The sequence below is a fragment of the Bos javanicus genome, chromosome 22 (genome assembly GCF_032452875.1).
Source record: "Bos javanicus breed banteng chromosome 22, ARS-OSU_banteng_1.0, whole genome shotgun sequence".
Lineage (NCBI taxonomy): Eukaryota > Metazoa > Chordata > Mammalia > Artiodactyla > Bovidae > Bos > Bos javanicus.
In genome coordinates this window covers 42,752,571-42,766,952 of record NC_083889.1, presented here as the reverse complement: position 1 = coordinate 42,766,952, position 14,382 = coordinate 42,752,571, and the positions used below count along the sequence as shown (strand labels likewise).

General features: G+C 54.2%; 1 protein-coding gene across 2 annotated transcripts in view; it reads right to left on the bottom strand.

Annotated features, from left to right (window-relative positions):
• Positions 1-10,992, bottom strand: part of FAM107A (family with sequence similarity 107 member A) — a 92,219-nt gene extending 81,227 nt beyond the window's left edge. Inside the window, exon 1 of one of the 2 annotated variants that reach the window (XM_061397450.1) lies at positions 10,974-10,992. Coding sequence is in view for 1 of the 2 variants with exons in the window: in XM_061397443.1 (XP_061253427.1) it covers positions 383-604 (222 nt within the window). In the remaining variant the exon portion in view is untranslated. Of the gene's footprint in view, positions 1-382; positions 619-10,973 lie in introns of those variants that run through there. The other variant, XM_061397443.1, reaches the window with a different exon arrangement.
• Positions 10,993-14,382: the final 3,390 nt, after the last annotated feature.

The window sequence follows — 14,382 nt, the reverse complement described above, 5'->3', positions numbered from 1 at the left end:
CTGCTATATAATTCAGCAACCCCACTCCTGGGTATATATCTGGAACAAATAAAAACACTAATTGGAAAAGACATGCACCCCAGTGTTCATAGCAGCACCGTTTACAATAGCCAGTAGATGGGAGAGACCCAAGGGCTCATCAACAGACAAGTGGATTAAGTGTGGGGTATATATACACAGTGGAGTGCTTCTCAGCCTTAAAACAGAACGACATTCAGCTATTTGTAGCAACATGGAAGGACCTGGAGAACACCATGCTTAGTGAAATAAGTCAGACGGAGAAGAACAAACATGCAGATGTCGCTTATACATCAAATCTAATATATATATATATACACACACACACATACATACACACACGTATATAGCAAAACAGACTCACCGATGTAGGAAACAAACCAGTGATTACCGGTGGGGGAAGGAGGGAGGGCACTGGGCTACCCCCGCAGGTCTGCAAGCCTTGTGGTTGCCCAGCCTCGAGAAAGAAGAGCCCGGAGATATTGACAGAGTCGTCAAAACGTGCATTTGGTCTAACATTTCTGAAGCAAAAGGTCCCAGAGCGACATGCCAGCGTGTAAAGCAGCCAGGCCAGCAGACAGGTCATGGCCGCCACCTTTGCTACTCAGGGAAGAAGGCGGCTGCTATTTATAGATGAATGGACCAATAGGTTGGCTCATCGGTTACCAGGGAAACCAGCAGCTGGGGCATAGCCCGCAGAGCCCCTTAGGTTAAGGAGCATCATGAGGGCAGGTGTTTCCTTTTAATAAACTAGCAGGTGGAGCTGTTCTGGGCTAAGGATTAGAACCATCAGGAGCTGGGGCAGAGGGCAAGCACGTCCCTGTGCACAGGGGATCGGTGGAGTAGAAGCTGGCCGAGCAGCGGAGGAACACAGGGCAAGACAGCAGCCGCCATGCGTGTCCTGACCATGCGTGTGCGCTAGGCCCCTTCACTTTGCCCAGCCCTTTGCAACACTACAGACTGCAGCCTGCCACACACTCCACCTCAAACAGCCTGACTGACCCTTACGATCTTGGTCCTCCCCTCGTCGGAGATATCCGTGGGGTAGGTATGTGGAGGTGTACTGCAACCAAATACAATACTAGCGCAAAACCAAATACAGTACAAATGCAGAACGAATGCAATGCAGAGGCCAAGGGGTGGGCAGACTTTGGAGCCAAGCACTTACTGGGTCAATTTTCCCAAGTGCAGAGGGGGACAACAGCGGCATCTCACTGTAGATCCAGCAATCAAGCTACTGTCTCCTAGCCGCTCAGACTAGGGTGAAGTGGAAGGTGTTTACCAGGCGCAATCCGGGGAAGATCAAGACCATTAAGGAATACAAGCAGCAGCAGCATGCTGAGGTAATCCCACCCCCGCCTGTGGTTTTATCCTGGCCTACGCTTCCATGCCGCCTGTCTGCTCTCGGGTCCCACAGCGGGTGACGGACACCAGAGGGGTGTGGTAGGACACACCGCATGCATGCTCGGTTGTGTCCAGCTCTTTTGTGACCCTATGGACTGGCCCTACAGATTCCTCTGTCCATGGAATTCTCCAGGCAATGGAGTGGGTTGCCATTCCCTTCTCCAGGGCATCTTCCCGACCCAGGGATAGATCCTGGGTTCCCTGCATTGCAGGTTCTTTACCGTCTGAGCCACCAGGGAAGCCACAATTAGAATTTTCAGTATTTTCTGGCAGCTGGTGGTGAAGGCCTGTGTGAAGGGCTCCCTTTGCTAATCCTGTCGGTCAGTCATTCAGTGCAGCCTGTAGTCTGTCTCCCTTGGGCTCTCTTCCATGCCCGGGGCCTGAGGCAGCATCTGACTCAAAGTGGGTGCTTAGGACATACCTGTGGAAGGAAGGAGTGAGTTTCCTGGACGGTAGCTCTGGATTCACTGAGTCTCCTTCCTAGGATATGTCCCCTGGCATCCAGACTGAGTGACAGGAAGGTTCCTGCCCTCATAGAGCTGACGTGGAGCTTGGGAAAGCCAGCTATGAAACAGTTAAAGAAACAGCCAAGGGACTTCCCTGGTGGTCCAGTGGTTAGGAATCCATCTGCCAATGCAGGGGACACGGGTTCGATCCCTGGTCCAGAAAGATCCCGCATGCCTCTGGGCAACAAAGCCTCTGTGCCAGTACTGTAGCCCGCGCACCTAGTGCCTGTGCTCCACGAGAAGCCACTGCAACGAGAAGCCCGAGCACCACAATGAAGAGTAGTTCCCTCTTGCTGCAACTAGAGGAAGCTTACATGTGCCAACGAAGATCGAGGGTGGCCAAAACGTTTTTAAAAATAAAGAAATACTCAAGTAAGTTCTGTGTAGCAGCTGCAGGACTGGGGACCAAGATCGAGGTACTTTAGCTGGAGGGGTCAGGGGTGGCCTCTCTAAGCTGAAGCCTGAAGGACCTGGTCATGGAAAGAGCCAGGGAAGAGCGCCCTGGGTGGAGGGCACAGCAGAACAGAGGCTCTGAGGCGGGGAAGCTCTTGGCTTGTTGGAGGAAGCTGTGGAGTTCAGCATGGCTGGAGCAGAGTCAGTGTGAGTGTCTTAGGTGGCCAGGCCGGAGTAAGGGCACAGAGGGCTCATACCCTCTTCTCTGTGGTTGTGATTTCCTTGTAACGGCTCTTGAAGGGCTTTACTCAGGAGAGTAGCGGGTCAGATTCTGAATCAAAATGAAACTCTCTGGGTATCCCACGTGGGAAGCCACTGCCAAGAACAGAAGCTAAAATGAACTGCAGGCCCCAGGAGCACAGCCAAGAGGGGATGAACGGGGTCACGGTTAGGGGTTGGATTGAATTGTATCCCCTAAAAGCTATGCTGAAGCCCTAGCCCCTGTACCTGTGCATGTCACCTGAATTGCAAACAGGGTTTTTGATAATGTACTCAGTTAAAATGAGGTCATGAGAGTGGGCTCTAAGCTGATATGACTGGTGTCCTTTTAAGAAGAGAAGAGACACAGACACACAGGAGATGCCACGTGACGACACTGGCAGACCCGGGTGAGATGCATCTATAAACCAAGGGGTGACAAAGATGGCTCAAAGTAGCCGACGCAGCGCTAAGGAAGCCACCTGCTCATGCAGGAGATACAGAAGACGCGGGTTTGATCCCTGGGTTGGGAAAATCCCCTGGAGAAGGAAATGACAATCCACTCCAGTGTTCTTGCCTGGAAAATTCCAGGGACAGAGGAGTCTGGTGGACTACAGTCCATGGGGTTGCAAAAAGTCGGACACAACTGAGCAGCTAAGCACACACATACCCCGGAAGCAGAGAGAGAGGCAGAGCACAGGTTCTTCCCAGAGCCTTCAGAGAAACCTGGCTCTGCCGACACCCTGATTGCAGGCCTCCAGCCTCCAGTGCTGTGAGGGAATACGCCTCTGCTGCTTTCAGCCACCCAGCCCCAGGGAACCAAGACGTCACTTCCCCGTGCTTGCTTGTGATCACAATCTCTGTGGGACCTTCACTGATGCTGACCTGATGGCAGGACTCCCCCTGAACGTTTGCCCCATCGCACACCCCAAAACTCAATGGACATGAGTTTCAGCAAACTCTGGGAGATACTGAAGGACAGGGAAGCCTGGTGTGCTGCAGTCCGTGGGATCGCAAGGAGTCGGACAATGACTGAGCAGCTGAACACCACCACCCCAAAACGACCCCAAAGTGTTCCCAAGAGTGTAAGTGCCTAAGGACAACCCTGCAGGGAGGCCCCTCTGAACAGCAGTCACCCCCTGGTTTCTGGCTGGGCCCCGTGGGTTCTGTTCTTATGGGTGACAGCCCTGTGGGACACCCCAGGCCCCATCGTGACTTGCACCTTGGGAGCAGGGAAACCAACACCAAGCCTGCCTCCCATGGCTTCCTTGGCGTGGCTTTGCTGGTTGCGTTTAGCCCCTCTCAGATTTTAGATGAAGAAACAAGGCTCCAGCCACCTGCCCCTCCCTTCCACCGCAGGCCTGAGATCTGATCTCTCACTCTAACAAAGCCCCTCGTTCACATGGGCTTAGGAGACACAATGTTCCGAAAGCAGATCCCCCGGGCCCCGCAAGGGAGCTGCTTTTGGGTTTCTGCCTTCTCAAAAGCCGGCTTTTGATTTGGCCCCTCCTGCCCCACCTCTGAGTTCTTTCATGATGGAAATTAAATTCCTCTGAACTTTAAAGCCCTTCTTTGGTGCTGCTCCCAGTGGGGCCAGAATCAGCACCAGCTAGTAACTCTACCCACAAGGTGAAGATTTATTCTGGCTGGAGATGTGGTTTCATCCTGATGATGGAAAAAAACAAGTCAAAAAAGAGAAGGTGGTCTTAGGAACCAGACAGATTTGGTTCAAGTCCCAGCCCTGGTACTTGAAGGGTGCCTCCCTGAGTCTGGGTTTTTGCCCTGGTGAAATAGGGGCGTCGGTACCTTTGTGGTGAGGATTCTTAGCACATTCACAAGAAGATCATTACCCCCCGCTCATCTCCCTGGCCCCTTCTCGGCTACCCCTGCTAGTCCTTCAGGTTTAGTAAAACATGCAGACCTAGTTAGGCAAATACAGCTCTGCAACAGGCTTGCCCCTCCCCCTGCTTACTCAGCCCCGAGTCCTGTGTGGGCATTTGAGACCCACGCAGGGAAGACGTCCTAGAAGAAGTGCCAGCTGGACGAGCATCTTTCTTTCTCCTTCAATGTCATTCCCTCCCAAGCTGGACTTCCAGCCACAAAGACGGACAGGAAAAGTTTTAGTCTTGGGAAAGGTGGTTGAGGGGCTTTAAGCGATGGCATTGCATCATTACATAGAGCAATACTCTTGCCTCTGGGCAGACTTAACCAGCACCCGGGGACAAGGCTCCACTGGCAGATGTGGGATGGATTCCCACCCCTACGAACCCATGCACTCATCGCTTCTGTGCAGTGCCCGACCTGTACACCTGTTCAGGGAACTCCTGAACCCAGCCTGGGAAGCCAAGAGCAGCAGGGAATGACAGCTTCATTAGGTGGCCTAGGGCCCTTAGGAAAACGGTGCCCTTTCTCTGCTTCCAAAGGTCATTCCACCTGCCTTCAAAAGCCCCTTTCAGCTGCTCAGAGCGCCGCATCCATGGGTGTCACTCATCCATGATGTGGGCATGGCATCGTCTGCCTTGCGGGGCTGGGAGGCTGGAGGGAAGCCTTTGAAAGCCCCGAGCGTGGTGGCTGGCAGGGTCAGTGCTCAGAAACTGCTATGTCCCCTCCTCCTCGTCTGCCCTCACAGCTTGTGACGGAACGTCTGCTGGGGGTACAGTCAGAATTCAACACATGCCGGGTCCAAGAACAAGAGTAGGTGGGCAGGCCCTGGGCCTGGAGCTCAGAGATGGGCTGGACGTGCGGGCAGCCGTCGGGAGGCCTTCCAGGCATCAGCCGCTGGTGTGAGTGAGGCCCGGGAGGCTGGTGGGATGCTGGGAGTCAGGGCTCAGCCAGGAGCAGGTCTCTGCTTTGTTGGGGGTGAGGAAGGGGCCTCACCATGGGCTCCTGACCTCCTTCTCCTCTTGGCCTTGAGCCCCCCATTCTCAGAGTCCTCTGGGAACCTGGTGGTGAACTTTCCCCTCAGAGAAACGGTCTGAGGTGGTGGGCAGAGTAGCAAGGGTAGGTTGGCTTGGATGGCGAGGGTCTCCTAATGCAGCCCTCAGGCCCGGCTCAGCTATGGGCTGGCGAGTGGAACCCTTCCCTGGGCCTGGGCTAAGAGCACCCATCCATCATGATGGGGATAACTGTTCAGGGAGTCAGAGGGGCTGTGCCAGATGGGTGCCTTTTGGGCTCTGTAAGAACAAACACTCCCTTCCAGGATGTTTATCAAAATTAGCCATCTCTCCCAATTTTCTTCCCTTTTGTTTCAGCCACGGAAACGTTCTTCTAATGAAAATGAATGCAAAGCAATGAGCGTCTTGGCAAACATCAACAGAGCTGTTCACGGAAGGGAAAAACCCGGGTGGTGCTGAGTTCGGAGGAATGTTTTAGAGAATGCTGTGTCCATGCCCTCAAGGGCTGTCTGAGGTCCATGGGAATTGCTTTTCCTGGATCCTTTCTACCCAAGGACCTGCAACCTCATTGTCACAAGAACTTAAAGCAAGGCTCCAGGCAGGACGTTGTTGTCTGCACTCATCTCTCTAAAATTAACGTATGCCAGGACTCTGGCGGTCCTGCGGCCTTAGGGCCCAGGAAAACGGTCATTAGGTGGCCTTAGGGCACAGGAAAATGGTGTCCACCAGGTCCATGCCAGGACCCTGGTGGTCCAGTGGTTAAGAATCCACCTGCCAATTCAGGGCACATGGGTTTGATCCTTGGCTGGGGAACTAAGATCCCACATGCTGTGGGGCAGTACCTAAGCCCATGCACCACAACTACCGAGCCCACACTCTAGAGTCCACAAGCCGTAACTACTGAAGCCCACACGCCTCACAGCCGTGCCTCCGCAACAAGAGAAGCCACGAGAAGCCAGCACATCACAACTACAGCAAGTCTGTGCACAGCAGCCAAGACCCGTGCACCACTTCAAAGACCCAGTGCGGCCAAAGATAAAAAATAAAGAAAATCAGCACACACCCAGCTGGCCAATATTTCCAGCTTCTGGAATGTTCCAAACAGAAACACTGCTTCCATGTATTGAAAATGCCTTCATTTGATCCTTTGCAAAAATCCTGAGTGTGGCCTGGGTACCCGCTTTGCAGATTACAACATGCTGAGTTCAAGGGAAGTTCAGAACTTGCCCAGGATGAGTAGGGGCAACTGTATCTGCTTTTTGACTCTTGGTCCAGCACACTTTCTGCCTCCCCCTTGAATTTCTCAATTTCTTTCCATTCTGTTCACACCATGGTCAGAGATACCACCAGCTCCCGCACGGAGGTGGCAGGCATGTTATGACTGAATGCCCAGCATCCATCTTACTCTCTCCTGTTGAGTTTTGGGGGGTGACATTGGGAGACTGATCTTCAGCCCCAAGGGGTCTCTGGTTGGCCTCAACCAATCCCATGGTCCTGCTTCCATCCTTTGCCAGCACCAGGTTCAGGATTCCAGGTGAAGCCAATGGCCTTGGTGTTCCCCAGGGGAAAAGGGTTGCTTTAGGGGTGGCATGTGACTTAATAGCTCCCAATGAAATTCAAGGGAACCTTGCTTGTGCGTTTCTAGGAAATGCCCTGGAGACATCACTGAGCCATTGGATCTCCACTTAGGGAACCCAATAAATTTCCTTATTGTTTAGACCAACTGGTTTTTGGTTTTCCCTTCCTCGAAGCAGATGGCATTCTAACTGAAATACAATTTATGGGAATTTCAGCAGCCGACTTCAACCTGGAGTCCTCATACCTGGCGCCCCCAACTGCAGCTGGAGATGGTCCTGACAATTCCGACCGGTCAGCCCCATCTTTACTGTCACACGCGCTGTTCCCACCTATCACTATTTGCCTGCCTGTCCGTCTCCCCAACTCACAGAGACGGCTGTGAAGGCAGGAACCATCCCTTTCCATCCCTGGCTCAGTTCCTGGCACAGGGAAGTAGGTGCAAGTGTTCTTAGTCACTCAGTTGTGTCCAACTACTTGTGACCCTATGGACTGTAGCCCGCCAGGCTCCTCTGTCCATGGGATTCTGTGGGCAAGAATACTGGAGTGGGTAGCCATTCCCTTCTCCAGGGGATCTTCCTGACCCAGGGATGGAACCCAGGTCTCCTGCATTGGCAGGAGGATTCTTTTTTTTTAAATTTATTTATTTTAATTAGAGGCTGATTACTTTACAATATTGTATTGGTTTTGCCATACATCAACATGAAGGAGGATTCTTTACCACTGAGCCACCAGGGAAGACCCAGGGGAGCAGGTATCCAGTTACTATTTTGCTGGGGGAGGCTGGGGCGGGAGAGATGAAGATGTGGTGGGTGGAGTTGGGTACCCGAGAGCGCACTTTGTGGGCAGGAGTCATCTCCAAGGGGCAGCTCTGTCCTCCTTTCCTGGTGCTGGGGAAGGAGCTGCAGGCACTACAGAAATGTCCTGGCCCTGGCTGCATGGCCCTGGGAAGTCCTTCCCTTCTCTGACCTCAGTCTTCCCAGCTGTTTAGTGAGGTGGGGACTGGACCACATCATCAAGGCTTTTTCAGACTTGTCATTTTATGATTATGATTAAACCATAACTGGGGGCGGGGTATGGGATGCCTCTGAGGACAGCAGGGCGCATTTCATGGGACAAGCCTGTGGGGGAATACGTGCATAGGTGACAGGGATTACTTTCCACACAGAGGCCAGCGGGGTGTTGCTTCTGGAAAGAGGGAGGTGGGCGTGGGGGAGGTCTGGTGGGGTGGTCTACCGAAGGGGGAGCCTGGCTTGAGGCTTGCTCACAGCTTTCGCTCCAGCCTGGCTCACCATGACCAGCGGGGGAAGGCACAGCTGCTGGGTGTCAGCTTTTATGCCTGCCATTGGCCGTGCTGGCTCGAGGGAAGGTTGGTGAGGCTCAGAAGAGGACGCAGGCACGGGAGGAGCCGGTTCAGGGAGAGACTGAGCGCCCGTTTTGTTCCAGGCATGGGATCATTTGGGTTTTACGATAATCTGAAGAGGGTCTTTTATCTTTCGTTTACTAAAGTAGAATCAGAGAGGTGCAGTGACTTGCCGAAGGTCACAGAGGGTGTGGAGGAACTGACACAGGCCTGTCTGACTGTGTAGCCCATGTTCCCAATCACTGTGCCCGGCTGCCTTCTCCCTGGAGGGCTTTCCCCTGGGGTGGGGAAGGGGTTGGGGTCCAGGGATAGCTGTGGCTTTCAACCTGGGGGCAAGTTCTCACTGACCCATTAGGCTACGTTGAGGATTCTGAAGCTGTCTGGACTTAGTGGGAAAGGGTAGGGGATCGATTGCCGATGTCTGCCAGGGGGTGGGGAGCAACAGGGAGAGGCAGACCGTGAGCTATACTCCGTCCTTCCTGGGACAGACCTTATTAGGGTCATTTTTAGGCCTGGGAAGCTGGCTTCCATGATGACTCCCTGCCTCAGGTTCAGCACAGATAGGATCCAGAGGGGGAGGAGTGGAAAGAATGTTTCTGAAAGAGGGGATCGGCTGGGGCCAGGGCCAGGGCCCGAAGCTTGGCTGGGAGGGCAGCTCTGGGACTCCCAGAGGCTGTGTCCGAGTACCTTCCTGCCCTGACTGCAGGTCACCCACACTGACCCCTGCAGGCAGGAGTCAGCCTTGCAATGGGAAGCGAGGCCAGCACTAGGAGGCTTGGCGGCTCAAATGGTAAAGAACCGGCCTGCAATGCAGGAGATCTGGGTTCAGTCCCTGGGTTGGGAAGATTGCCTGGAGGAAGGCACAGCAGCCCACTGCAGTATTCTTGCCTGGAGAATCCCATGGACAGAGGAGCCTGGCGGGCTACAGTCCATGGGGTCATACAACTTAGCATGCATGCAGGGGTTATCGAGCCCAACACTCCTGTTTTGCAAATGGAGAAACTGAGGACCAGAGTTCTTCCTCCATAGGTCTACGGTGTACTCTTCTTTAAATCTGAAAAGTGTGGGATGGGCTGGGTTGGCAGAAAGCTTGCAGTTAAGCAGAAGGGAGTCAAAACCCTGCGCTTTTTCACACTGGCTAAGAAGTCACGCTTGACCTCTGAACCTCACTTCCCCGCCTTTAATACAATAGGTCATCACAGCTGGGTGAGGATTAGCGTCTCCGTGTATGGGGCCCTCTGGGGGTCAGGAAGCTGATAAGCACTTTACCGGCAGCATCTCAGGGAACCCCCCAGAGACGGGTACCCACCCCACTTCCCAGGTGAGGACTGGGATGCAGCGGGTGGGGTTCCTCACCACAGTAAGTGGGTGGAGGAACTGGGACCTGGCAGCCTGACCACATTGCTGATGGGCAGTCCTGGTATGGCTGTGAACATGTGCCAGAATTCCCCAGCCCCTCCTCAGAGACTCTGACCCAGGAGCTCTGGGTGGGCCCTGAGAAAGCGACAGGTTAACAAGCCCCCTCCCACACCTCCCCCTCCCCATGTTTAAAGCCAACACAAGGGGTGTACAGACCTCGTTTTCAGAAATGCCGCACTGGCTGTGCTACCTACAACACTCCCTCCCCCCACCCCATGGAGACCCCAGACTTAGAAGGATAATGGATGGATAACATGGATAGATGGATAATATGAAGACAAATCTACCAACAACGGACCATATAGCCCACTATGTGCCAGGCACTCTTTCAAATGCTTCGCATGTTGTAATTCTTTTAATCCCCACCACAAGCCTGGGAGGTAGTGACTACTATTGTCCGATTTCACAGATGAGGGAATGAGCTACAGATAGCTTCAATAACTTGCCCTTGGCCCTACCTCTGGTGACCACTGGTTAGCCAAGTTAATTACAATGGTCGTTATTGTTTTCTTGCCCCGCCTTCACCTGTGCCAGGCTCCCCTGGTGCTGGGGGTGGGGCTGGGGGGAGTGGTCGGGGAACCCGAGGTAGGGCAGGAAGGGGGTGTGTGTGTGTATAAGACCAGGGAGCCTGAGAGGCCGGGCGGCCCCAGGTCTGATTCAGAGATGGACAGATTGGACGCCGGCCTTGCCCTGAGCCAAAGCCAGGTTTCTACATGAAATCTTAGCTCTGAGCTCAGGGAGGGGGCTGGCGAGCAGTGTGTGAGGGACCCCACCTGGCGGGCACAGCCTCCCTCCCCATGTCCAGGGCCTCTGCAGGACCCTCGGGGGCTCCTACCTTCTTCCCCTGGGCAGCTCCCATGGCACAAAGCGGGCACAGGGCTTGGCTGGGCCCGGGGCAGGGTGGGGCGGGGGCCAGGCGGGTGGTCCTCCCCTCGGTGTTATTTCAGGATCCGAGGCCCAAGGGGTGCCCTGGGCCAGGGGCCCACGTCCTCCTGCGGCTCATTCTCCTTGGGCACAAAGGCGGCTTTCACGGCTGCTCCTAAGCCGGCTGCTCCTCAGACAGGCTTAGGGTGATTGATCCTGACGAGGGGCCGGTGTCCCCAGGCAGCTGCATGCCCTCCTGGGGTCCCGGTGGTTCCTCACCTTATGCACTCCTGCCCTTGCCAGGGAGGGGCAGAGCGGTCCTGTCCCCCAGCAGCGGCAGCTGGGGCGTGGCGGGTGACCTCTGGCGGCCCGGAGGGCAGGCCTTGACCTTCAAGCCAGCAGACAGGCCGGGGTGGGGGACCGGGAGGGTCTGTGTGGGGATGTGACCCTCAGGCTGCTCAGCCCTGTTTAGGACAGATCTGAGGAGGCACTTGGGGCTGGGGTTCTCCGGAGCAGAGATGCCCAGAGCGGAATGCTTCATTCACCAGAGCAGCAGTCCAAGCAGGGTGGCCAGTTTGGGCTCAGGCCAGGAAAATATCTGGAGGCCGGATTCCAGGCTGGGGGCCAAGGTTTCCGCGTTGCCCAGCAGTCACCCTCCTCCTCATTTCACCCCCTCCCTGCTGGTTGTCACCGGCCCGGGCAAGATTAAGGCTGGGCACCTTGGGCTGGAGTCACAGCTCTTTTCCTCACATGACTTGACCTCTGAGCCATGGGTTCTTCACCTGTGTGTGTGTGTGTGTGTGTGTGTGTGTGTGGTGGTGGTGGTGGGGTGGTCAGATAACCACAGCTCACGGGGGGTGCTGCTCTGAGGGCTGGAAGGGAAGGTGCGTGCAGCTGAAGCCATTGTCCTGTTAAAGCTTAAGTGTCATTCCCTGCTTCACAATCTTCCTCTTGACCAAACTGGGATGACAGTGGTCCCACATGCCACAGGGCTGTGAGGATGAAATGAGGTAATTCACATAAAGCTCTGACACAGGTTTCGACGACAGCAATTGTCCACGGAATTTAGATGCTGCTGTTATCCCACTGTTACTAATATGGATGATTGACCCACTGCCCGCTGGCGAGCCCCAGGCAAGCAGTGTGATTCGGCACAGCGTCCTTTCCCAAGAGCTGGCTGGGTGGGGAAAGCCCGGTGGCCTTCCCTTTCCTCCAGCACAGAGCCTGGCACAGTGATTGTGACCCGGATGACATACGAGATGGCAGCTGGTGGTGAAGGGTGCAGGATCAGGTGTTCTAGACCTGACTTTGCCCATGGATTGGAGTCCCCCATGGTCCACGGGCTCTGATTCATCCGGTCTTGCCTGCCTCTGGGGCGTCACCTGTCACAGCCCTCCTCTCCCCGACAGTTCCTGCTCGGGCTACCTGCCTCTGGGGCCTCGCCTGCCGCAGCCCTCCTCTCCCCGACAGTTCCTGCTTGGACCACTTTTATTCTCACCTTGGCACCTTTCCACTGGCTGCTCTTGCTGCCTGAAATGTTCCCCATCTCTCTCCCTTGAATTCATTTGTTTTTAAAATCTTGGCACGATTCTTTACCCTTTGTCTTTTAGGCTCAGTTATCACTGCCTCAGAGAAGCTTTCCCAGACTTCCTGCGGCCTCCAGAGCTATTGAGTATTCATTATAGCACTCGTCAGAAACCGTGGTCATTGTCTGTCATCCCTACCTGAATGGCATCTTCACAAAGTCTGGGACTGGCCTATCTTGTTCCTCAGTTTACTCCCCTGCGTCTAGAATAGCGCTCGGCATGTTGCAGTCACTCAGTACATATTGGTGGCTCCTCGGTCCATGGGATTTTCCAGGTAAGAATACTGGAGTGGGTTGCCATTTCCTTCTCCAGGGGATCTTCCCGACCCAGGAATTGAACCGGGGTCTCCCACATTGCAGGCAGACTCTTTACGATCTGAGCTACCAGGGAAGTCCATGTATTGGTGGAGGGGATAAAGAAATGATGCAGGATTAGATGAAATAGTCTTAAGTATGTAGAGTGCTTAACACGGCCCTAACTCATCGCAAGTGCTCGGTGCGTGGCGATTATCAATACTGTTGTTACTGTTGTTGCTGACTCCCCCCAGCACCTATGCCCCATCCAGCCAAGCAAAAGTGTGGCTTCTTCCCTCTGCTGCTTCTCCTGGGTTCAGCCCCTGCCTTTTCTGCCTGTCCCAGTCACAGTAGGGGTACAGCTTCTGATCTCCTGCAGTAAGAACACCCACAAAACTGGACAGAGCGGTGACTAGACTGGCAGCCAGCCACAGAGGTACAAGCGCCATCAGTCAACTCTGAAGACCAAACTCTGTTGGCAGCCATCCCATAATTACCCACTGGCTTGGTTCTTGGTGGCATGGGAAGAGAGAAAAAGGAATTTTACACATTTATTAATTTTCCCCCACCTGCTTGGAGCCCTGCTGAAATAGGGCTTATGAGCCACACTGCAAGCTGGCTTGACTGGATGCCTCGAATGACTGAATGTCTGAAGCCTAGCTCCTGGCAAGACAGGGGTCTGAAAACCAGCCTTTGGACCCTGTGCCTTGGGCAGGAGGAGTGGGGTTGGTGGTCCCTGCAGGGGCGATGCTTGGAATACACGAGTGGTTTGTGAAACAGCGGCTGGTGGTGGAGGGTCAGGACTAGCCAGATCCAGCGTGGCCTGGTCTCACCATGTGGCCTGGGCACAGCGCTTAGCTTCTTTCTTCATCCGCAAAAAGCAGATAAACATCTGCTCTTTCCTGGCCCACAGCCTTGTGGAAAAAAGCAAGGCCTGCGCTATGCGGCAGGGATCTAACAGAGGAGTTCCAGATCTCTCAAGCCCAGCCCCCTCCATCTCTCCCAAAGAATGATGGTAGATGGTGAGACCTTTGGCAATTTTCAGAAGTCTTCAGAGGCACGCAGGAGGAGGAGGAAGGGAGAGGGAATCAAGGGGGAAGAGTAAAGGGGGATAGAAAACAGTAGTAGTTTCAGAGTAGTTTTAGGGCAAGTTTTTCTGAGTCTGTTTCCTGTAGTGATGGAGATAGATTGGGATGCCAATCTTTATTTTGAGGCTCTTGGCTGTGTGACTTTGGACAAGTTACTTGACCTCTCTGAGCCCCATTTTTCCGTATACATAAAAGGAATAACAAGGATCCCCACCCCAGGCGGCTATGAGGATGAAATGAGGTAACTCATGTAAAGCTCTGTGCAGAGCCTATTTATATGACAGCCAAGTCTCCATAGAAGTTAGGGATGTGCTGTTGTGATGTGCCTCATAATAGTGGTGGTAAGGCCACTGCCCATCAGCAAGTCCCAGGGGACCAGTCTATTAAGCACCACGCCTTTCCCAAGAACTGGGTGAACATACCAGCCTTCCCTTTCTATCTTGGGCTGTCACCTACTGGTGATGACCAGAATTACAGCTACTGGAAAGCCCTCGCTGTGACTTAGGGAACACCAGCTCCACTCACAGCCCCATCCTCACTCCTGGGAGAGAGGAGAGGCACGCTGGTGGGAACAATGAAGGGAAATACGAGCCCCAGAGTCCGAGGTCATGAGTACCTTGCAGGGGTTCCTGAAGGCTTGTCACCCCGATGATGACAGAGTCAGTCCCCGAGTCTTGTCCATTTTGCTTCCCGAATACCCCCGAGACTGGTCCCTTTTCCC